This window comes from Gambusia affinis, linkage group LG03 (genome assembly GCF_019740435.1).
Source record: "Gambusia affinis linkage group LG03, SWU_Gaff_1.0, whole genome shotgun sequence".
Taxonomy (NCBI): Eukaryota; Metazoa; Chordata; class Actinopteri; order Cyprinodontiformes; family Poeciliidae; genus Gambusia; species Gambusia affinis.
The window spans coordinates 7,586,527-7,611,401 of record NC_057870.1 but is presented as its reverse complement, the minus strand read 5'-3'; the positions used below and the strand labels follow the sequence as shown (position 1 = coordinate 7,611,401).

Genomic DNA, 24,875 nt, shown 5'->3' with positions numbered 1-24,875 from the left:
TCAACATTACTTTACATAAAATAAGAGCATGTTTATTTATATATATATATATATATATATATATATATATATATATATATATGTATATATATATATATATATATATATATATATATATATATATATATATATAAAAAATTTACTAAACGCCAAACCTAGAAGGTATTTAATTATGAAAACCATATTACCTGGCTAGTCCTAGGCCATGGACTTTTCAAAGTGGTTTTGCCACTTACAATATGGCGGACGCACTAATCTATCCCTGCCGTTTTGATGACGTCTCTTTGAGGCGACAGAAGGAGGGCGGTTTGAAAGCAAAGCAGCCAACTTGTGTCAATATTCGGAAGACAGTACATATTTTATTACGAGGTTAAAACATATCCGCATTTTGAGCTAAAACCTTTATGATAGAGGTTTCTAAGATGAATGCAGAGTAAGTCTTGCTCTTTTTAGGCGACTTTCCTAACGCTAACGGGACTCAGTGAGGTAGTTAGCTTACTCTCTCTGCTGCATGTTGAACCCCGAGCTGTCTTTAGCTTAGTGCTTAGTCCGTTTAAGGATGGCGAGTGTGCATGAAAGTTTGTATTTTAACCCCATGATGACTAACGGGGTGGTCCACGCTAATGTGTTCGGCATTAAAGACTGGGTGAGTCCATATAAAATCTCCGTGCTGGCGCTGCTGTATGAGATGACCTCTTCAAAGATAACCCTGCCTGAGAGAAGGCGGCTGAACAAGCTCATTCTGCCCCTCCAACAGGTTCAATTATTTATGCTTAATCGATCCAACTTTCTTTGTATTTACCGTAGTGTCGTATGTGTTGCTCACTATGTTTTTAACATGTAATTTCCAGGGTCCAGACCTGACTCTTGGTCAGTTCCTTAAGTCTGTGGAGGAGTGTTGTCCTAAGACCGCCAATGCAGTCAAACTCAGGTCTGCCAAACTCTGTAATTATCCAAATAAATCACTTACGTACTGGCCACTATTTAACATATAAAAACTATTCTATAAAATTTTTTTAGAATTTTTATTCTATGCTATAAAAACTATTCTAGACAAATTAAGAATGGTCTTGATTAGCTAATAATAAAGACTTATAGTTCGTTGTGAGACTATTCTTCAGTTGCATTTGTGTGCAATTAGGTTCAGTTATTTATGCTAAGCTGTAAAGATAAACAATGATGATGGCCCTGTTAGACACTTATGTTGTGCAAAGAATCATCCCATGTTTTGCGTTGTCAATTGTGACAATTTTTATTTCATTTTATTATGCAGTAGCAGTTTAAAATGTCAACAGATTTTTGGTCAGATTTTTATTATTCAACTCAAACTGTCAGACAACCACAAAACCCCTTGGTTGGTGAATATAATCTAGTATTTGTTGAATAAGATCATGATCAGATAATCTAGTTTACAACATGATGTGACTGCACCACAGAGTTAAAGGGGGTGTGTAAAGTGTTATTTAACATTCAAACTAAAATCATATTTTTTCCAGAAACGTTGGGAAGTGCAGTGTAATCCAACAAGTAAAAATATGTAATTTCTTAATCTGGTTTACATAAACAATTGGGGTAAATATTAATATTTCTCAACAGAGAAATATTTCATGGTCAAAATTGATTTTTCTTTTCTTTTGCTTCTTTAATCTTTTTTTGGCCTTGGATAGTAGTTACTGGGCTTTTAGATTATGCTGCTTTGGTCCCTTACCACAAGGTTATTGAGTATTTTTCACTGAGTGTTTTTCAAAGATACTAGATTTAACACCACTCAATGTAACACACTGGGTGGTGTTTTCTATTGTTCTGTTAAAATATCATTTCTTCCTTAATGCTTCTTGTATTAAAATCACTCAACATTAAGAACATCCTCAAATCATGTCCGTTTTTGTGTAAAAAAAAAAAAAAAAATCAGTTGAACAGTGAAGATAATGAATTTCTACCTGCATGTAATAAATCCTACTCCTGCACTTAAAAACCCTCTAAAAACTTAATTTGTTTCCTAATTTTTTTAAGTCAATGAGAAAAAACTGTAAAACACTCCCTCGTCCAGCAGGGGGCGACAAAAGGCGAGACTTCTGATTTGTCAAGCGTACAGATTAATACAAATACAAACGATTAATCATGATTAATTGTAATGAGTAGAAATAATCGTCACCTAATTTAGTAACTGGTTAATTGTTAATTGAAGAATGCAGACTCCAAAAAGGTAATTTCCTGATAGAACAGTACAGTCTGAGCAATATTTAAGCCAAAACTGCTAAAATATTTATGTATATACATTTTTGGATTTAAGACTTTCTTAAAAAGCATCCACTACCGTGTGTTATTACATTTTCGGCAACAAAATGCTTATTTTCTTATCTAAAAAGGAACTGAATTATTTTTTTATTTTTGTCTTTTCTAATATTGTATAATAAAAAAAATCCTAAGTGGTAAATGAAAAAGTCTGAAGACTGTGTCAATTTTTTAAACTGATTAATCGTCAGAACAATCGATTACTAAAATAATTGTTAGTTGCATCCCTGCATACAGATAGTAAAAGCCATAGTAGTTTATTATAAAAAATATATTATTAAAAAATTTAGCTCTATAGTTTGTCGATCCTCTGCGGTGTGGAAAAGGTGTTTGTCGCTGAGCTCGTCTCTTCCAATCCTTAAAGGCTGCATGAGATGGCAGACGGAGAGCTGAAAGACATGGAGTACTTCTTCTCCACTCTGCCCACTCCGTTCACCGCTTTCGATTCTGAGGCTTACAAAACCAGCGTCGTAGGTACGCAAAACCTCACGTGGCGGGTGCTTTGTTTTCCTCTGGAAATCCTCCGTTTCCCAATAATCTCTCTGCTCTGCAGGTCTTTTCATGAGGCACATGCTGCTGGCGTACAACAAGCTGTCTTTCAGTCAGGTGTACAAGCTGTACAAGTCCCTGCAGCACTATTATCACAGCCATTACGCCAAGCCCACGGACGGGCAGGTGTGTGTGCCCACGCTGGCTGCAGATGACTCGGACATGGACCTCACCAGCACCGAGGACACCGTGGGGGACCGAGCGGACAAAGACGAGCTGGACACCCCACTGCATGAGTCCGAACTTCGGTTAGTGATGCTGCTCTTTTCAGCCGGACGCGCGTCTCATTTTTAAAGTCTGACTTTAACCACTAGTGTTCACCTTCAAGCCAAAAATAAAGTCTTGAACTACGTGCAGTTTGGCATCACTTTGATTGTTTTAGGAATTGATTATTCTGATGGTTAATCAGATATAGAAAAAGAATGGTTTGATTTTTCATTTTGCAATATTACAAATACGTTATAAGATGGAAATAAATAACCACTTCCTTTTTTAAAATACGAAAATAAACATTTTATAGCCTAAATTGCAATAGCAGCATTTCTTTAGTGAAGCTAAAACTATAACACTTGAGGAATTTTGGGTAAGATGTATTTATACACAGGGGTGTTTTTATCTTAAATATAAAATACATACAGCGTTTCCCCCAGTGTAGTTTAAGCCCGGTGGGCCACCAGGCTCAGCAATGCTCATTTATTTAAGTCTTGTTTAAAAAACTTTACAGTTGGTGTTCAGGTGTTAATCTTCCAATCTTTCAGTAACACATGATTATCAATTGATATTTTCACATTTCCTGTCAACTTTAAACATTTTTTAACTCAAAAACCCAGCGCGCCGCTGGATGAGTGACTGCCGAGCGCCCAACCAGCGGGCTTAGCGAGATTTCTGGCGGGGAAAAAACATATACATATTTTATAGAGGTTTGGCTCAGTCACTACATTCAATACGTTTGGGGGTTTTTTTTCCTCAGATGGCCCTTTTTTGTGTCTGTATTCTTCAGTTAATCGATTGCTAAATTAGTTGACAGTTAATTCGATAATCGATTACTACTTTGACGTTTTTAAAAGTTGACATCAGATTGTTTGTCTGTTTCAGATGTGACAACACGCCGAGCCGGGGCCCCCTCTCTCAAAAACAGGCCGAATACTTTCTTGCTAGACAGGTGAGTCTGGATGAAGTCTAAATGAAGTGTTGTTTGTCTTTTTGCTCGGCGGGATCCGTGGGACCCGGATGCGTCTTTGCGGCGTCGGGAGCGGCCCCCCTCTGACTCTGGGAACGTCCCTCCGCAGGCTTACCTTCTGAAGAACGACGAGAACAAAGCCCTGAGGCCGGCGGCGCTGCAAGAGGAGCTCAACAACATGCTGAAGTTTAACCCGGACTTTGCAGAAGCGGTGAGGCCCAGCAGAACTTTTAACTGCATCCCCAATCATGCATGTCACCGTTTCCATGGTATCTCCAGGTTTTATAAAAATATTAACATGCGGATTATGGCCATTTTAATTAGATAAAGTAGAAAGTGTGAACTTAGAGTAATGCAGCTTTGCCCCTCCCTGAATTTATGCTGCGCACTGCCAGTCAGCTGACTGAACAAATACAGCTACTCTTTTCCCCTCGCTTAGGAGAAACGCGGCTTTAAGAACTTATGGCGGGGCGTTGTGTCACGCCGTTTTAACAGAGAAACTTGGCCAGCAGCAAGCAGTGCTGCCAGCTGTAAACTCGCTACATGAGGAAGTAGTCCAACTAATTAACCAGCTTTGATGACCTTGCTCTTCTCCCAGTGCAGGCCAGGCTGTTCTGCGCTGAGAGGACATTCCCTTAAACACTGCAGCTAAATGTAGCCGCTGTTTATTATGCAGGAACTGTCAGTGAAGAGAAACCTCTTCATCCTGTGTTTTAGTTAACATTAAATTTGATATCATTCCTTCCCTCATCATCGTCCATAGTGACTCTTTCAAGATGTTTAGACGATAGAAACTTTATTGAAATTGAATTACCCTTTGAGATAAAAGTATTTTTGTGTTTAGTTGAATTGAATTTGTGATTCATTGTTGTGAATAGGTGTAATTGATGCAAAGTCATAAAACTCTCGTTCTCCTTACAGTGTCTATAAATCAAAATAAAAACAAGAAATGCATTATTACTATAACTCATAACCAAACTCTCTAATTATATTTATCAGAAAATAACTATCACTCTGTCAATCAACCAAGTTTATTTGTGTTGCACATTTCAGCAATGGGGTAATTCAAAGTGCTCTACGTCTTAAAAACAAATGTTCAGTGTGTCAGTGATTATGGGTCCAAAGCAGCTCTAAACTGGAGAGGTTTTAGCCTAGAGTTAAAGGGACTCAGTGTTTCAGCTGTTTTGCAGTTTTCTCCAGATTTACGATGCACAGAGTTGTTGCCACATTATTGTTTTAAATTGGATTGTGTTGGACAGTTTTGTGAAAGAGTTGTACTTACATACTTTGAAAAGGCGGTATTTATCCTGCGAGATGCCGCAGCGTAGCGGTTTTATGCTACCTGAGTGACGGTGTGTATCCTACAGCAGCTCTCTGCTCCTCCTCCCATCAACAGCATTACCTGAACTACCTGAACAGCATGAGAGTCCAGGACATCTTCCTCTCTGCTCACAGCCTCCTGCACTACTTCGACCGCCTCATCCTGTCCAGCAACGAGGGAAAGAGCAACGGAGACGAGGGCTACGGCCGAAGCCTCCGCTACGCCGCGCTGAACCTGGCCAGCCTGCACTGCCGCTTCGGCCACTAGTGAGTGCAGAGCTGGAGGGCCGCAGTTTGAGTTTGTTTGGACAGAAGGAAGAAATGTTTTCCCGCTGTTGTTTTGGTTCTTTCAGCCAGCAGGCCGACCTGGCTCTGCAGGAGGCCATCCGCATTGCCCAGGAGTCCAACGACCACGTGTGCTTACAGCATTGTCTGGTAAAACAAACAGCTTTATGCTCTTGACTCCACAGTAATGTTGCCATGAGTGGTTTGATCGTCATGAAGATTTCTCTCCCAGAGCTGGCTCTACACGCTGGAACACATGAAGGGATCGGAAAGCACGGTGCTGACTCAGGATTCGGTGAAAATGGCCGCTCACTTCTGCCTGCCGGTGAGTGCAACACGACCTTTCAGTGGAGAATCTGCTGGGTAGTTTGGCGTCGGCTGTTGCACGTGCTGTGGATACATTTTTAGGATTTTGAACCCAGACTACGCTCTGAGAAAATGTCTGTACCAGGTTACCTTAGTAACACAACATGCAAGTTTGTTTGTTTTTTTCTCACCGTCTGAAGTTAAATCAGACTGAACGTTTCTTGTATGTCAGCTGGAATCACCAGAATTATTTAATGTGAGACATGAAGTTTAGATATATGTTATTTACTTTGTCCCTGCTGTAGAATGCAGATTATTATCACAATGCATAATAACAGTGATAAATTATATTATAAAGTAGTGAATCTTTTTTTTAGATTCACAAAAAAAAATATTTTTTTCTGTTTTGTTTTTATCTCCAAAGTGTGGTGCTTTAAAAGTTTGAAAACGTACCTTGAAAATACATGAAAAGTGCTTGAATTTTACGATGGGAAAAGTGTAGAATCCCTGACAGTATTAATGGAAACGTTTTCTGACTCTTACTGTTTATTTATTGATTGATTGATTGATTTTTGGTCCTTCACCCTTTATCATTTCTTTTACCTGCAATTTTCACCTCCAACAGAAAACCTTCAGTTTCAGTGAAACCCTTATGCATGGACAGAAAAAGGTCAATTTTGGTGTTTCTTTCGGTCAGAACTGTTTGAACTAAAAATTGCTCGAATTCAATCACCCTCTTATATCTCTGTGTACCTTTAAAACGCCTTAAGAAAGGCATGGAGATGTTTTACTTGGTATAATTGAGCTCTGACGCCTGCTGCTTCCAACAGTGGTGCGTTCACTGTTTCTGGATTAATGAGGCTGTCTGAATTCAGCAGATTGATTATACGTATAATGAATGTCTGGAGAAGCTCCAGCGGCTAATTTATTTCTATTAGAATGGCGATAAGGCTCTGACCTTGAGAGACTAGACTTGGTCTAGATCTAGGAAACTGAAAGAAAAAAAAGAAGAAGCTAAAAAACGTATTTGTTTTTAATCTCTTTTGACAAAATAGATTTTGAACGTGTACAATATTGAGTCCTTTCAGATGGAGAAAGTTGTGCTGATTAATTCTGTTTTTCAAACTTTACATTCTGGACATTAAACAGCAGGGCCGGATTTAGACGGATGTGGGCCCCTGAGCCAGTTTTAGTGTCCGACACTCTATATGTAGTCTGTTCATCAGTGGTTGTGACCTCTGCACTCCCACCAAAACAAAAAGAAAGAAAAGAAAAATATTGGCAACCTGGGCTGCCGCCCCTGTAAAATAAAACAATTTAGTTATTCTTCATTATAGTGGTAAACATTTTTATTTCTCTACCTTTTTTTACTGGAATTTCAGGCTGAAAATGCAAGAAATTTACTCAAAATGAAAGTAAAATCAACAACAGAACACAAAGCGATTTGAGTTTGTTCTGACCTCAGTAGAATTTAAAGTAAATCAAATTGATCCTGAATAAACTCAGGATAAATTTATACGTCGCTGTAATAAAACAGGGTTGCATCCATTTGATAAAATACTCAGTACAGGTAGATGTGTAACTCCTGACATTAGTACAAGTTAGAGCTGAGATTTTCGAGCAGTTGTGAGCAATTCTAGAAAAATGATCCGTGTTCCAACTTGCAGATTGCTTTGTGTCTGAAGCCAGTAGGAACCTAGATTAACGTTTGCGTGCTACTTTTTTACTATTGTAGCCACATGCACTTCATACATGTCAGAAAGTTTCTTTTAGCAGGAAAGTACCAACACATAAATAGTGCTCCCCCACATTTGGGTTGTGTTTTGGTTGGATCTGAAGCATTTTACATAACCTGAATTGATAAATAATCTCCTTTTAAGTTTCCCATCTGAGAGTCTCTTATATAACTGAACCAAAGCCATTGAAAACCTGTCAAGTGCAGAGGTGCGTTCTGTAAACATCCAGTGGAATCAGTTCTTCCTTTGTTTGTGTTAAGTATTTATTGTGAGCAACAATCGGTTCCAGTTGTTTATGTCCAGGTCAATTCCCCCACCGGAGGTCAACATCTGTCGCCAACATGTCCGACTTGTTCTCCTCTCCGCTCCAGTACCTGGGATCCCTGGACATTCAGTCGCTGGTCCAGCAGGGGGCGATGCAGGGTAAGGCTGCGCACAAGCTGATGGACGCTCTGAAGGACACGGAGATCCTGCACTGGAAGCACAGCCTGTCGGAGCTGATCGAGATCAGCCTGGCTCAGACCACGTCCATATGGAGGATGTACGGCAAGAGGTGAGGATCTTCACTACGCGGCGCCGCTAACGGGTGGTTTTCAGTTCCACACATACACACACACAGAGAGAGACTCACACGCTCTTCAGTATTCTCTAAAATGAAACAGTGTTTACAGTTCTGGTTTTCATGCTCTCATCAGGGATGTAAATCTCCACCACTTTCGGCCTTTTAGTGATTCATTGTTCTTTTTCTGGTGGAGAATGATCATCAAAACTCAACAATTTAAAGAAACAGTGATTCAAACGCACAGATTTGAATTCTACATGCATTTCCCTTATTCCATATCCAAATGATACATGCTCACCCTAATATTTACATAACCATAAAGTTCAAACCCAGTTGTTTGTAAAACTCAGTACAGACCAATCATGTGATGCTCTCTTTGGTGATTTTAAACGCTAATGATGAGCTAATGTTCACTATTCAGAAGCAAACAAGCTTATAAATTACTTTAAAGCTGCAGAATGAAACTTTTATAAAAATGTATATTTTTTTGTATTTATTAAAACTGTCACTATTTCATGACAGTGTAATATGAAACGGATCATTTGTGGAAAAAAGAGCTCCTTTGGTTTCTCCTTGCGGTCCTACTGGCATCTGCAGAAAAACACCGCCTGATCAGAAACAGTCAATCAGAGCGCTGTCAGTCATCCTCATGTACATGCTGAAGAGAAATCTGTGGTGAATGTTCAAGCTAATTAGCGGTTTCATTGAGCAGCTTGTTCACAAATGTGATTGACAGCACTAAGACCCTCCTCCCGACTCCGATTGGTTGTTTCTGACCGGGAGCGGTTCATTTCTGCAGATGGCGGAAGGTGGAGGAGATCAATATTTTCACAGATTATCTGTCTCACAGCTTACTGCCGCAACATGGCGACAGTTTGAACAAATGCATAAAAAACCCCCAGAAAAACATGCTGTTTATCCGCGCTGCATGCTGCTGCTTTAGTGTGACCTCTGTTACGTCCCGCAGCACCATGGCTCTGCAGCAGGCCCAGCTCCTTCTCAACATGAGCAGCCTGGAACCGGTGAACTTCGGGGTCCATCAGAACAACACCGAGGCATTTGCTGTGGCTCTGTGCCACCTGGCCGAGCTGCACGCCGAGCAGGTAACGCTTCTCTCTGTCCCGACTCTCACTGGGAAGCTGCGTTTTCCCCTCACTGTAAACATAGGTAGTGAATGTTAAACAGCCTCACTTTGCAGCTTGTGGACGGACTGTAAACACTGGACTGCGTCTCTGTCTTGTTTTTGATGCAGGGGTTGTACAGTGCAACTGCAGAGATTTTTCAGCATCTGAAGGAACAGTTTCCTCCTCACACGCAACATTCAAAGGTATTTTTCTTTTTAGCTCACAGCCTGGCAGATATGTATTTGATTTGCCTCAAATACTTACATATTATATGTTTAATTGACCAATCTCAGATCCTTTAACTTTTGTATTCCTCCTATCTTCAGCTCTGGATGCTTTGCAATCTGAAAATCCAGTTTGAGAGACACATGAACAACAGGAAGTACCATTTAGCGGAGCCGCTTGTAAAGGCCATGTCTGCTTTAAACAAAACAGAGGGACTATACAGGTAATGCCAAACCACACACAACAGTGCTGCTTCAGTCCCTGTAGGACAGGGGTGGGCAATCCTGGTCCTGGAGAGCCGGTGTCCTGCAACACTTAGATGTGTCTCTACTTCAACACACCTGTGTCAAATAATGAGGTCATTAGCAGGACTCTGGAGAACATGACTGCACTTGGGAGGAGATTCAGCTGTTGGATTCAGGTGTGTTGGACCAGGGAGACATTAAGAGTTGCAGGACACCGACCCTCCAGGACCAGGAGTGCCCACCCCTGCTCTAGGAAGTTCTGGTGTTATTAAGCTGTTACTTCAAATACACACACTGATCGCAAATTTTGCCTGGACTTGATGTTTTCACAAGTCATTGCCATTTTTTCTGCACTTCCTTCTTTTCTGACCAATCACTGCAACCCAGCAGAATTTTGACCAATCCCTGTCGACTTCTTGTTTCAGTGTCTCTTGAACGGCAATCTTTCAAGAGATTTTTTTTTTTTTCCCTTAGAATCATTTTTGAGATTTTCTGTAGGATTTGCTTATACTGTGTGTATAGCATATGCTAATTTGAATGGTGGTTCTTATTTTGCACTTCTCAGGGCATGATGTATTCAAGTTGCCATTTCATGAAGGTGCTTGAATATTTTATTTGCACTATAAATACAAACTATGTTAAACTCCTGTCTTTTTTATTTTTTTTGACAGGTTATGTGCTACAGTTGCAACCATAGTGATGGTCAAAACATTGACCATCACTATGTCAAAAAATTAGAAATAATTTCAATTTATTTGTTAAAACCCTTCATTAAAAAGTTGACAAAGGGTTAAACTCCAGTTAAAAATAAATCTAATGATATGAGCGCAGTTCCTGAAATATGATTATGAATGTAATTTCATGTAACTGTTTATGTCCATGACGTATCACATGAACAACCTTTATCCAAGCAGGATTTCAATTTCTTATTTTTATTTAACAGTAGCATTGCTACCTTGTATTTTTGTCGACATAAACAGAATAGAGGTAAAGATTTGCACACATTTGTTCTGGAAACGCAGCTGGTACTTGTAGGCCTTTACTGTCACAACAAACCATTACACCACCCTGGATAGACTGATACCTTTGCTGCAGTGTTTAAAGTTTATTTATTGGCAGGAAAGCCCAAGTTCTGAAGGCCCTGAACCGCAGCACCGAGGCCTACAGCATCCTACAGCAGCTGCAGGTTCACTGTGAGAAGACCAAGTGCACAGAGATCATCATCAGGTCATTATGTTGTTCTTGAACACCTTCTGTGAAGAAGAAAACGCACCAAACTTACTCCGGCAAGTCGGATTTTAACTGTCGCCTGCCTCCCGCATGCTGCCTGCGGCCTCCAGAGTGATGCTGTCCACCGCTGAGCTCCACTGGGAGTCGGCCAGCTTCTCCATGGCTCTTCCTCTCCTCCTGCAGGCCTTGGCTCTGGCCAGGCAGCACCACCTGCAGTCCCTGGCCTCAGAGGCCATCCTTCATCTGGCCTTCACTCAGGTCAGCCACAACAACAAAGCCTGTTGCTGTGTCCGTCCGTCAGCAGCTTCCACGCAGCGTGGGAGGTGTTACTGCTGGATGAAAGCTGCCATGCATTGGCTCACAACCGAAGCAGATTGGTTTGCAAGATTTTAAGCTCCACAGTAAATGTTTTCGAATGTTTCCAGAACACGCTGGCGTGATTACAAGGTTTATACGCACGTGGAATAAATCTGCTTAGAGAATATAGAACAGTTGATGTATAAAATAAATAGGGAGACTTTCGGTCATTCTGCATTTAGTTTACAGACTTGATGGGCGATTGGGCATTTACTAAAATAAACCTGTAAGAGTAAATAAAATCTACACAAACAGAAAGGCTAAAAAGTATTGATAGATCAGTGCTCAAAAAATGTCTTGGTATTCAAATACCAGTGGTGGGCAACACTAGCTAAAACGTTAGTTGCACTAACCATAAGGCTCTAATCATAAAGGTTAGCTCAGCACCATTTTGTGCTTTAAACTGTTACATAAGGAACTTCGAAGAAAACAAAAGATTTGCTAAAGCACATTTTTAGCAAATCACGGTAATTAGAGGAAGCTAATTCTAAAGCGCTAACTTCACTTCAAATGATATCTACCCTCTACAACACTCAAGCACCAATTTCATTTTACCATTATAATTTACATTTTCTGTAATGCCCTTCGATATTGTTTATGTTTACGCCTTGTTTTCTACGTTTTATTTTGTTTCTGTACGTCTCGTGTTTTAAATAAAGTTATTAGGGGGGTGGGGGAGCATAAAGGAGAGGAAGCAGAACTGCTCTTCCATCTATTTCAAAATAAGAGCATGGATATCAACGTGGACAGGTAAAAAGTCAGCACAGATTCGACTGGAAGTTTACAAAACATTTAAGTAAATTAGCGCTAAGCGAAAAATTAGCTCAGGTGTTAGCGGAAGTGTGCCCACCACTGCCAAGTACTAAAAGTAAAAGAAACATTAATTGGACTAAAGATAATGTACAACTGAAATAATCTGTGACTCCTCTAATCCCATGACCATATCAGGTGATTGTATTTCTTCCTCCTCCAGCTGATGCTGGGCATCCCTGGGCAGGCTCTGACTGTCCTCCATGAAGCCATGGAGCCCATCCTCGCCCACGGAGCTGTCATCGACAAAGGCCGCGCCATGCTGCTGGCAGCTCGCTGTCACATGGCTGTCGCTGGCTTCAGGCTGGAAGGACAGGGCCATCTAGGTGACCTTTAACCCCCTGAATCTGATCCAGCCACGTGGGCGACCTTACATCTGACTCTTTGCTTCTGCTTCTTCTTCTTCTTCTGGTCTCCTGGCAGGTCAGCATTCGGCAGCTTTGGCTGTTGACGGTCTCAACGAGGCCGAGTCTTATTTCTCCACGCTGAACTGTAAGGAGCGCCTTCGGGACGTCCACTACCTCCAGGCGCAGCTCCACCGCTCGCTGGGACAGACGGCGCAGAGCAACAAAAGCGCCATGAACTTCAGGCTACTGGACCAGGAGCTGCAGTCCCCAGCCCCACCGGTCTTCATGAAGCTCTGACAGAGCGCTCCCCTCAGCATCATCAGACTGGTTGCATTACCTCCCGACACGACACGTACAGTACCGCGGCTCACCACTAGGTGGGGCTGAAGCCCTGTCCTGATTTGTCTCGGCACCAAAACGCAGCGAAAAGACCACAGTCTCACCAAGTATTTTTAGTCTAGTTTCTAGTATAAATATCTTAGTTCACTTGAAATGAGAACTAAATCACGGATAACTTTTAGAAAGAGCAACTTGTTTTAAGTCAGTAATCCCTAAATATTGGTAAAAGAAAAAACAAAAAATACTATTTTAACAGGCAGATTTCACTTTCAGTGACATTTTATCCACATTATAAGCATAATAATACAAGTTGACCTAGTATGTTTTTATCAATATTAAGGAATTATTTACTTAAAACAAGCTCCTACATCTTGCCAAATCGTTACAAGCTTCATCTTTTTCCAAGTGTACGAAGATATTGTGGACTGAAACTATACCAAAAATATTGTGTAAGAGTTTGTGTGTTTGGAGTGAACATCTCATTTCTTAGTCGTTTCAATTTAAATAGGAGGTTGTCGAGGAACTAGCAGCTCAAAATGTTAGTTATATTTCAACAAAACAGTGACAGGAGTCATGAATAAAGAGAAGTAAGCGAGAATCTACATTGTGCCTTGATTTGTGTGGCATGGTTCCGGTTTGAGTGATGGATCATGTGCAGCCGGCCGGGTTGCTACCTGAAGGAAGAAGGCGTCTGAAGTTCATCAGGAACAGTCACGGACTCGCTCAATCCTCCGCCATGTCTGGAAGAACGAGGGACCCAGGGCGAATGTGTTTCAGGGGCCTGGCCGATTGATTTTTGACTCCAGAATACAGATGAAGCTGAAGGAGGAAGGCATGATGTGACGCTACAACTCGGATCTGTACTAATCTTTACTTTGACTGTTTTGTTTTGGATATTTCAGCTGAAGTTTCTTAATCTCCATCCTCAACGCCCTGGTTTGTTCTCTTGAATTGTCTAAAATATGTTGGCTTCGCTTCTCTTCCTATGGATTAACAGTTGAATTATGTAACATTGCTGTAGAATAAGCCTTGTTTACCATGCAAATCCCAGAGAGAGATGGCACAGAGCTGCCTTTAACAGTGGAAACGTTGGATAACGAGGGAGCTCTAGGCATGTGGCCTTCTAGTGCCTGGATTTACATGTTTTAACATGCATTTCACTGCCAGTGCTTCAGGTGTACAGGAGTACACTCTTGAACACCTGACTGTAATTTCACTAACAATTTTGATTTTTTTTTTACTCAGGGCGTTTGTCAAAAGGGTTTACAGAAACAAGCCTTCCACTTTATAACTAAACAATTTACCTGAAATGTGTAAGAAATTAACTTTCTAAAAAAAAAAAAAAGCACCTCAAATTTATGGCACAAGGTTTTACCTGTAGGCTTTCTAAAAACATAACATGCAAAACACAATTGCAAATTACTATAATAACAATATATGCAAAGGTAAATACCACCCTTACCGTTCCAACACAGTGTTTAACACTGGAAGATGATTTTTAGCATTTTCTAAGTCTGAGTAACTAGAAAATGCTACTAAAAAGAATGGGTTACCAAGACAAAATGAATTCTAGTTTCAAAAAGGTTTTAAAGAAACTGATAAAAACTAAATATTTTCTGTTGATTCTTACTTGGATAACTACTAAGGGTTCACCACAACTCAAGATTTCTTTCCTACTCACTGATAGAGAAACACACTCATTCAAATAAAGAACATTGTGTTGCTGTCTGTTTGTTTGCCTCCCGACCTTTAAGCTCCTTGCTTTTAAACTGGATTCCCAGTTTTTGAGTAGGGTAATTAGCAGCAATTTACCAATTTTGTTTATTTATTTTTGTGAAATGAAGATACTACAGATTTCAAACTGTGACTTAAAATTCCAGACTGGTCTTTTTTTTTCTTTTTATAAAATCTTGCTGCTTTTCCTGGTGCCAAAACCTGATATAACCTTTTACAACGCTGAATCGGAAACCAACTTCAGCACTGTGTTATTTTGACATGTAGTCAATATAAAACCCAATTTGGAAAATGTTTATAGCAACATTAAAAACTGAGGAGTAGAGAAATTTTGTATGGAAACGTTAAGGAGTCCCTGTAAACCTTTTTGGAGATGTTACGTGTCTCAAACTTCTCTGTCCCATGGGGGTGGCGATGCCTTCAGTTCTCACATGAGATACATATTTCTGTTTCTCGATGTTTTAATAACAAGCATGGCAACAAAACATAGCATAGGAACAATGCATGTTTAGAAAAATATATCTGCAAATGTTTTCTTATTTCGGAAGATGCTATACATTCACTTAACCTCTCTACGATATTAAACATGAAGAAATAACAATTTCACTGTCGAGTAGAAAACAAGAAGTTGAGTTTCCGGTTTGGTTCGAGGCGGAACCACCTGAGAAGTCCTCGCTCTGAACTCAGCAAACCTGCTAGCGCTGCAGCGTTTTACCTGTAGTCCTATTTTTCCAGACAATGTGTCATAAGTTACAATATAATTACTTTTTATTATTATATTACAAAACAGGTTAAAACGCCGCATTGACAACTTGCCAATCAGTTGACAATCAGGCGTTCGTTGGAAATACAGCTGCGTTGTTTCATAAGTGATTATCCGCCTAAAATAGATCCAGTTGGAACCTTTGGCTTCTGCTTAAACCCCTAACATGTCTTTTCCTGACCAGCATCCAAGAGTTATACTAGCCACGACATCTTACTTTACCTTAAAACACACAAAAAAATAATTTATATAAGAAGAAGTTTTTCCCGAAAAACAGGTCTTAGGACCGAGTCAGTCCCCATGTTTCGGCAGCGGAGGAGAGGCGTCTCTGTAGTGTAAACATAGCTTCATTCCTCGGTGCAGTTTCCGAAAGTTTCCTGTTTCTGTCAGAGTCTATGCGGAAACTGATCACTGAGGGAAACCGGACAGGCTCAGTATCCGGCTGGATAGCCTCCTTTCCGGGGGTCGGACTCTGCGCAGAGACGCTCTCCTTGCCGAACCACGGCCTGGACCACGGAGTCTGGAGTCCCCAGTGTTTGGGTCACATGGTTCTTCTGTTCCAGCCCCTCCAGGACGCTCTGCACAGATACCCAGTAATGAATTTCCTAAGATTATTGAAAACAATCTTTTTTTTATTTCAATTAAAAAAAATTAAGCATATTGTATTCACACACAATATGGGTGTGAATATTTTCTATAGATTAGAGGTATGCGATACTGCATATTTTGATATCCGTCTGATATCAAGTAAAACGAGGGCAAGTATCGCCAATACTGATACCGATACTTTTTATTTAATTTTGATATTTCATCAAACTTGTGAACTTTAGGTGTTTTTACCTTTTATTTTGTTAAATTCTACGACAAAATTTGAATAAAGTTTATAGGTATCTACAAAATACCTTAATGCCTTAAACCAAAACAATATAAAAACAAAAGTACAAAAAAAAAAATTAGTTGAGAGCAAATCCAACCAAACTCTTTCTTGAGGTAGAATGGAGTTAAAATTTCAAGAGGGAATCTTAAGCTAAAGTATCAGTTTTACCATGTAAAAATGCTTAAATATAATATAAGATACTTGTCACTGCACCGAATAAAGTTATATTTACTTTTTGGAGAAAGTTCATTTTAGGTTTCTGCCTTTTTAAAAGCTTTGCAATACTTGCAATGAGATTTTGCAACAGTTTTAGAGCAAACTAACACCAGTTTCAGATTCACCACATAGAAGTTACCGAAAAGTCTTTTGACCTTGTATCATTACTGCTAACTTTTCTTTTCTTTCCTGTCGTTTTGCACGCTGCGTCCATGCCTGGCTCACCTTTTCGAAGCCCTGCTCCACCACCGTCATGTTGGGGTTGAGCTGATTGTGAACCCGCGGCTCCATCACAGCTTTTTTTAGGTCATAGTTGAAGAAAAGGGAGTTGAGGATAACCTGTTGCCACCACAACACGTTCCATAAGTTTTGCAGGACGCAGAGTGGGAATCCACAGGAGACGAGAGCGGCTGAATCATACTCACCAGAGCAGTAGCCGTGGTGATTTTTGTGCCTCCAGATGCTCCTACGACCATCTTCACTCTGTTGTCTTTGTCAAAGATGATTGTTGGACACATTGAGGACAGAGGTCTCTTACCTACAACAGAGACACAGAAAGTGGTTCTACAGTGCCTTGCAAAATTGGCATTTTTGGTCATGTTACAATAACAAGCATTGTATATATATATGGATACATATATATTATGTATATTTTTGGGATTTTGTCCAAATACCCAGAGTGTGCAACTGCAGTTCTCAAAGTCAGAAACTGCCTGTTTTAGATGTCTCCGTGTAGAGGTTCCTCCATCTTTTCCCCAGTGTCAGTATTTATTTAAATGTTTTCACAAAATATATTAGAATTTCACTGTGGTGGTTATTGCATCCATCCATCCATTTTCTGTTCACCCTTTGTCCCTAATGAGGTCAGGAGGGTTGCTGGTTCCTATCTCCAGCTAACGTTCCGGGCGAGAGGCAGGGTCACCCTGGACAGGTCGCCAGTCTGTCGCAGTGCAACACATAAAACAGACAGGACAAACAACCATTCACACACACACACACACATTTAGAGAGACCAATTAACCTGACAGTCATGTTTTTGGACTGTGGGAGGAAGCCGGAGAACCCGGAGAGAACCCACCATGCACAGGGAGAACATGCAAACTCCATGCAGAAAGACCCCGGACCGGGAATCGAACCCAGGACCTTCTTGCTGCAAGGCAATAGCTCTACCAACTGCGCCACTGTGCAGCCCCTGTTGTTGCATTCAGTTGTTTACTATTATGGGTGTACACATTTAGTAAACACCTTATGTTTATTTGAATCCTTAAGTATATTTTTTTGCTGAATTTGAAGGACTGGCTGAGGGAGCGGACTGGTTGAAAGGCAAACCAGGAAGTGGAACAAACCATCAGGCTCCTTGAAGCAGGGGACTTGATGTTGAAGAATCTGCCTCTCTCTACTAATAACACAACTGCTAAAATATTTTTGGTGTTAGGTTTTGTTTTTTACAGTTGTGTTGTAGTCAAAATATGTTGGTTTGAATTAGTTGTTTATGTTTATACATTGTTTGTCTTTGTCTTCTCTCCCATCCCTCCTCGTTTGTGCAGGCTAGCCTTTGTGTGTAAATTCCCCTGTGTGTTCATTGTGGGAGGTCAGTTGTGGTTCGTTATCCTGAGTTAGGTACGCCTTAGTTGATTATCTCTTTTGTTATGTGTTTGAGATTTGTTGCTGAAAATCTTTTGTGAAGAATGATTTGAAAAATAAATAGAAAATATTTTTTTTGGTATACCTTTGTCCTTGTGCCTTACTGGTTGGACCGTAACACTCTGGATGCCTGGGAAATTGTTTTGCCATCAAACCGTGCTTCCAGATTCTGCACAAGTTCATCCCTGACCTGCTGCTCTGTGGGAATCTGTTGAGTCTCTATTGTTTTCTCTGTCGACTTCACAGAACCGCTGTATTTACAGTGAAATTACATTTCACACAGGTGGACTCCACTTGAGATCAGACGACTTTTGTTTTCACTGGATTTGATTTAAGGGTGCTAGGGTAGAGGGGGCCGCATACAAATTCAAACCAGACTTTTTGAATTTTCGTGAAAAAAAAAAATTGTTTTCTCTCCTAGTTCACAATCATTCACCGCACTGTTGGTATGTCACCCACAATGGTGAGAAAACACATTGAGGTTTGTTGTAATGTGAATGGTTGATTTGGTCACACCTGGCTGTATGAAGTTGTTGGGTGACGGCGGGATCCCAAATCCATTGGTCATGTACGGAGAGCTGAAGTCGTCCATTTCATCGTTGAAAATGATTCCCGTGGACCGAGACATGACTTTAGACCCAAAGCTGCGAAGCAAAAGCAACTCTTAGAAAGGTTTTGTTTATCTATCCATCTAGATCAAGTGTCTTAAAAAGTTGAACATTTAGGACTCTCACTATAGATTAATGGTGCTGGTGGCAGCGACGGCACTTCCGTCCTCGGCTATGACAGACAGGTGAGCTGTGCCGTGGTTTTCTGGAACAAAATACTCTGGCTCATAGTAGTTATCTGGGTGGGTTGTGTCATCCGTAATTTTACTCCGTATGCCGTCAGCAAAGTAGTCTGAGGTCATGTTGTGGATCAGCTGAGACGGCGGAGAAAAGAAAAACAAGTCAGGGTTCGAGAAGAAAATAAATGGACGTGATGATGAGAGGCTCCCAAGCGCTTGTGGCCGCAGATGTTCCAGTTAAATTGGAAGGGCGTGAATGAAAAGCATGAATTGGGCGCGCTTACATCAGTGATGTTGAGGTACCGGGGGTCGCCCAGTCTGCTTCTCTTGGCGTAGGCGAAGCGAAAAGCCTCCACGATGCGATGGTAGGTCAGGGTTTTTTTCTCGGCCGTTGAGACACTTGTGTCCGTGAAGTTGTACCCTGCAAAAACAGAAACATACAGTTATGCAGTTATGTGAAAATTAAATATATACGTAGAGAGCATATGTTTTCTAACATATTTTGACACAGATGACTATTTGATCAGCTTTGACAATGCTGACGAATTCCGTTATGATCAGAGAAACTGAAGAAAAGACATTTGAAAATTGTCTTTTGCAAACCCCAAATTACATTTGTTCAAATAGGACACCAAAAGATTAATTCTGACACTGATATCACATCAGGTACACATGATCAGAGGATTGTTGCTCTAAATGAGGTTAAATGGTCAGAAATCCTTGAGTTCTGGACATCCAAGAAACTTAAAAGCAGACCACAAGAAGCTAAAGGAAGTCTCAAAAAATCCTAAAATGTTATTACAGAATCTACAGACGACTCTCGTTCATGTGCAAGCGGGTGTCAATTTGATCAAAATAGAAACGTCTCTCAGCTCAGAGTGAGGGGTGGGACAAACTTTCCAAAGCCAAAGCCTGCTAGACGGCTACAAGGAGCGTCTCACTGAAGGTATTATATCCAAAGGTGTCAACGCTAGTTATTGGAAGGTAGAGGTGTCTAAACGTTTTCCTTTGCTGGAAAATTCATTTAAGTTTACGAGTACAATGAATAGATTTTCTAAACCAGACTGAATCACTTTCATTTTGAGGGATAATTAAGAAATCAGACTAGTTATCAACTTGTGAACATTTCCTAATAACAAACAGAATTTTTTACGTGTCATCCTAGCTTTTTATTCCATATGAATATCATAAATTGTTTCATAACTTGCAATGGTTGTGACTCTACAGGTGTGTCCTAGTTTTCTCTTGTGCAACAATTAATGCTGCAAGGTTGTCTCCTTGTTGTTGGGAACGCAGCTTCCCTGCTGCAACAGATGGAGCTGTGAGGGTGCATTTCTATCTGGCAAGCGCGAGTGTTTTCTGCCTCCACAGCAGGCGGGGGAACATTCCCGGGATGACCTAGGGAAACCTGACATCCTTTCTTCCGCATGGCTGCCCAAGCACTCAGCCGGCCTGCTCACCGTCCACTATGTTGAGGATGAGTGCCAGCACGGGCCCGCTGGAGGGGGCGTCTGGAACGTGGATGGTGTATTCCCCAACGTTCAGCTTCAGCGGGTTCTCGTTCAGCACAGGCTGGTACTCCAGCAAGTCATCGAGCGTGACGATGCCACCTGGAACACAGATGGAACCGCTGAGAATGCACTTCAAGTTGTTGTTTTTGGGGGGGGGGGTTTTTACTTTACTTCTTGATGTATGTGTTGTGCAAATTGTTTGCTTGAATAATGTTGAAAATTCCCCCCTTTTTCTGAGTACATTTATTTAAAAAAAAAAATAATAAAAATCTCGTATTACGACATTTTGTCATCTCTTATAAATAAATAAAACTTAAGTTCATCGGAGTTCCTGAAGACACGCAGTTAGCAAAACTTCGCCTTCTGTTGTTTTGGGGTACAAATTAGATAGTAGGAGAAGTAAAGTTTGCTGTTTACAAAATTGCAGCAAAAAGTCTTAATTTGGGTTCAACAAATCTTTGTAACAGCCATGACACCCTACAGAACTGCCAATTAGAGTGTTAATGCTGGAAAAAAGCTGTCTCTGTCCTATCATCGTAAATTTAAGAGTGTGGAGTTTTTTTTTCTTTTTATAACAAACCCGTCAAGATGGACTTAGCATAAAACCAAGGAGGAATATGCGGAAAACCGCCTCATGGGAACTAATAAGTATGGTTGAGGGTTTGTGGATCTGTTTCTTTTCATGTTTTGAATAAAAGTAACGGTGGGCTCTACATCAAAATTCGTCAAAATTGGGAAGTGTACTAAAACATGACCAAATCAACAAAGAAATGGATCAACAGACATAAAATCAGCCGCCTTCTGCTGCTGTCTTGCTCTCATTTAGAAAATTTGCAGAGGAAAGCGTAAGAGAGAAGTTAGACAACCGGACAATGTTTATAATAAATGAAAGATTGCTCTCTCTGTGTGCCCCAACTTTGTGAAATCTTATAAGACAAGACCGAGTGCTGCCCTGATGACAAAATGAAACTCTGCCACCCACATGTAATTAATTCTACTCAAATAAGAGGTATGTTTTTAAGACTTTGTGCAACTTCCTCAGGGCTCCTCTAAGTCTGTTTTGATTAATTCCCACTTCTTCTCACTTTAAAAGTAAAAACACTGAGCACAGCACCTGCCGCCTGGATGTCCTCGACGATGCTCTGTGCCATGGTCCCGTTATAAAACACATCAGGCCCCTCGTCCGCTATCCTCTGATACGTCTCAGCCAGCTTTGGGAATTTAACAATATCATTTTCCTTCAGGATTCTCTTTTCAGAATCACAGAACACCTCACTGTGAAAATTACCACAAAAAACAAACGAAAAAAACAAGATAAAGATGTTACAAGTGTCTGAAGACAGAGAAAATTAAAGACGTCACTGAAAATGTGGAACCCTGAACCCACAAAGCCTCAGTAGAGAAAAAGCTCCTGTGTATGCAGTTTATTACCCATAAAATACTGCTGGGTTGTTATTTCTTTATCTCAAATGCTGGGTTTTCAGGCTGTTGGATTATTCCAAACAAACACATCAGTTCAAACATTGTGACCTGGTTTGTGAGGCTAGCTAGAGAGTAGAGCAGAAGGAGCCGCATCGTTACTAACCGATCGCCATTTTAAACAAAACTTGAAACGACTTCACTGAACCTATTTGACACAATGAAACAAGTAAATGAGAAAACGATCTGGTTTAAAGATGTTAAGGGTTGGGCTGAAGACTTTACTTCACACCACACATTACATTTGTTTGACTAAGCTATCAGATGCTAACTATTTTCTAACTAGCTACTTGTTTGCTAACATCATAGCTAACGATTTACAGCATGCAGACTTTGACTGAATGAAGTCAGTGTGGACCGGTGACTTGTCCAGAGGGGCTAGCTAACCTAACATGCATGTTTTTGAGCCGTGGGAGGAAGCTGGATACCCGGTGAGACGTCACAAAAGCTTAGGTAGAAATAGTACTCCGTAGCGCACTGTAGATATTCTAGACAGAACAAGTAAACTTCACACTGGAAGGCTCACCTGAGACGGAAACCAGGATTTTATACTGTTTGAGGTGAGAGCGCCAGCTACCTGTGCACTGTGTAGCTCAACTCAACAACTTCATAATAAGAAGACTTTTATTGACAAACACTGTACAGTTTGGATGTGAAAATTCATGTTGCACAGTATAGTTAAGCGTCTCTATTGACTTTATGACCAACTCTTTGGTGCAAGTGGCAACACAGCTAACTTGAGCTAACCATTCAGCAGCTAAAAGGCTAATGTAAATGTTAGAATTTACGCTCTGGTTTTAATTAAAGTAAAACGACAAACCCACTGACATTTACGGTATTATACAAAATAATTTTGCCATCTTATTTTTCCTGTTGGAAAAGGTTCTGACCAGATTGTTGCATAATTCAAATTTGCGGTTGGTGAACAATGATACTATCTTCTCTCACTGGGGTTTTAAACCAATGTTTAAAACTAATCAACCCCTTCTCTAACAGCCTGAACCCAGCATTTACGTTAACAACACTATGCAGCAGTTGCTTCTTTTTTTTTCATGAACACATTGTCAAAGCCAACTCTCTCTGTTCCCCCTCACCACATGTTGGCGTCTCCTTGAATGGATTCTCTGCTCTTGAAGATGGCATGAGCCAGAGCCTTCCCGATGGGGAAACCGTCACGAGCCAGAGCGATGCTGGGCTCAAACAGCTCCCTCCAGGGAAGCCTGCCATGCCGTTTGTGTGCCATCTCGTAACCTCGGATCTCCCCTGGGATGGCTATGGATAATCCGCCTGTCATGCAAAAAAAATAGTGTCTTTGTCAAACATTCCTGATTAAAGTAAAAGCACACAAGGCATTGTTGCCTGTCTATATTTGACAACTTCTGCTGTTTTATTCGAATGATCCTATTATAAATAGAGCAAGAGATGTGGCAGGAATGTTGCAGAAGACAGAGCACTCCTCAGAAGCTGGGTGGACAACTTTAAGACTAGAATATGTCCACCCTAAATCCTTCTCTTGCTGTTAGAGATTAAAGAGGATAGACAAAAGCAAAAATGCAATCTGTTGCTGGAAAACACTCTGCGAGCACACAGCTAGTCAGTACCTGTGCGCGAGAGTTTAGTGTTGTTGCCAAACATGTCTTCAGTGGCATTCATGGGCGCTGTCTCCCTCGCATCTATCGTTTCCACCATCCCTGTTCGACAGAGAGCGAGGAGTGATGGGAAAGTGCCCGTACTTTTTCTGCAGTTGTGACCTCTTGACCTGCTGTACGCACTCACCTGTGGAAGCATTATATATTATAAAGTAGAGCCCTCCCCCGATGCCCATGCTGTGAGCATTCAAAAGGCCGACACATAGCAGGGCGGCGATGGAAGCATCCACAGCTGAGCCATTTCTCTTCAAAATGTCCCTGGAAACACAAGAATGCACTTACCGGATGAGAAGCACACACACACACACACACACACACGTGGCTCAACATATGCACTCTGGCTTTGCTCTTACCTCCCCACTTCTGAGCACTTTCCTGCATCAGCAGCCACGGCGGCCTTTGAGTAGAAGTAGTCTGAGGGGGGAGGCGCGTTTTTCCTCCCTAAGCCCATGAAGACCCCCAAGAACAGGCTCACGGTGGCCACCAGAAGGACCACCACACCAGCAATCAGGGACTTCCCGACCATTTTCCTGTTCGAGAAAATCATCAAACCGCCTTCATCAGACCTGCAGCTCAGGTGGGTAAAGTTTCACCCACAGAATTTTTTATTCTTTTCCCCATAATTTTTAAGTTTGGTCACCTTTGATAAGCTGTTATGTTTCACAGGCTGATAAAAAGCTGTAGAGCCGACCAGATCCAGAATGAGCATCAGCTGTAATGGCAAGGTGTTAAAGATGTCTGGCTTAAGCCACTGGGTGTGTCATCCATGTTTTTCAGGTGTTAGCTCACTGTCATACTGTGTTTATTAAACATGCACTGCGTTCCCGCTGGGCGCTTCAAGAAAGAAGATTACGGATAACGAAAGACAGAAAAATAACAGTTGTTGCAGCTTTCTTCTGTTTTGAAGACGGGCTCCTAAAGCTAAACTGCTGAATCATATCTTCACAAAAATCAGAGGTAGTTACTGTTTAATCCATCATTTCTCAGATAATGACGCAAGTTTTCCAAGTGATGGATGCTTTCCTCTCTTTTCTTTAGAGTGAAACTCTTGGGGTTTGTCCCCCAAATCATCCATAACCTTCCATTTCACTTTGCTATCAGTCTGCCACGGCCTGTCAGCGGGAAGGTGATCTATTTACAGTCCTGACTCTGCATTCTGTGTTTGGTGATCTTCATGTGTTCGTTCAGCAGCTAACACAGTGTCTTAGAAAAGCAAAAACCTCCTTTATGCACATTGTGATGCTACAACAACACTCTTCAGTGTGTTTTACTGGGATTTTATGTCACATATTAATGATAAAATAG

At 40.9% G+C, this 24,875-nt stretch overlaps 2 protein-coding genes across 2 annotated transcripts; one reads left to right on the top strand and one right to left on the bottom strand.

Annotated features, from left to right (window-relative positions):
- Nucleotides 1-267: 267 nt before the first annotated feature.
- Nucleotides 268-13,508, top strand: anapc5 (anaphase promoting complex subunit 5). Its single transcript, XM_044111739.1, has 17 exons — nt 268-757; nt 852-931; nt 2,660-2,769; nt 2,849-3,092; nt 3,940-4,006; nt 4,134-4,235; nt 5,421-5,611; nt 5,698-5,779; nt 5,862-5,954; nt 8,043-8,224; nt 9,201-9,336; nt 9,486-9,560; nt 9,684-9,805; nt 10,947-11,054; nt 11,168-11,315; nt 12,388-12,550; nt 12,648-13,508. Exons 1-17 carry the CDS (start codon nt 560-562, stop codon nt 12,866-12,868), a joined length of 2,322 nt encoding a protein of 773 aa, XP_043967674.1. The 5' UTR covers nt 268-559; the 3' UTR covers nt 12,869-13,508.
- ggt1a (gamma-glutamyltransferase 1a) lies at nt 9,356-23,748 on the bottom strand. Its single transcript, XM_044111740.1, is given in 12 exon segments — nt 9,356-9,388; nt 13,585-15,985; nt 16,726-16,850; nt 16,853-17,038; nt 18,661-18,788; nt 18,879-19,066; nt 19,216-19,352; nt 20,392-20,541; nt 21,557-21,717; nt 23,016-23,208; nt 23,523-23,612; nt 23,698-23,748. Coding segments are annotated over 11 exon segments (1,554 nt in total). The 5' UTR covers nt 23,747-23,748; the 3' UTR covers nt 9,356-9,388; nt 13,585-15,838.
- Between the last annotated feature and the right edge of the window lie 1,127 nt (nt 23,749-24,875).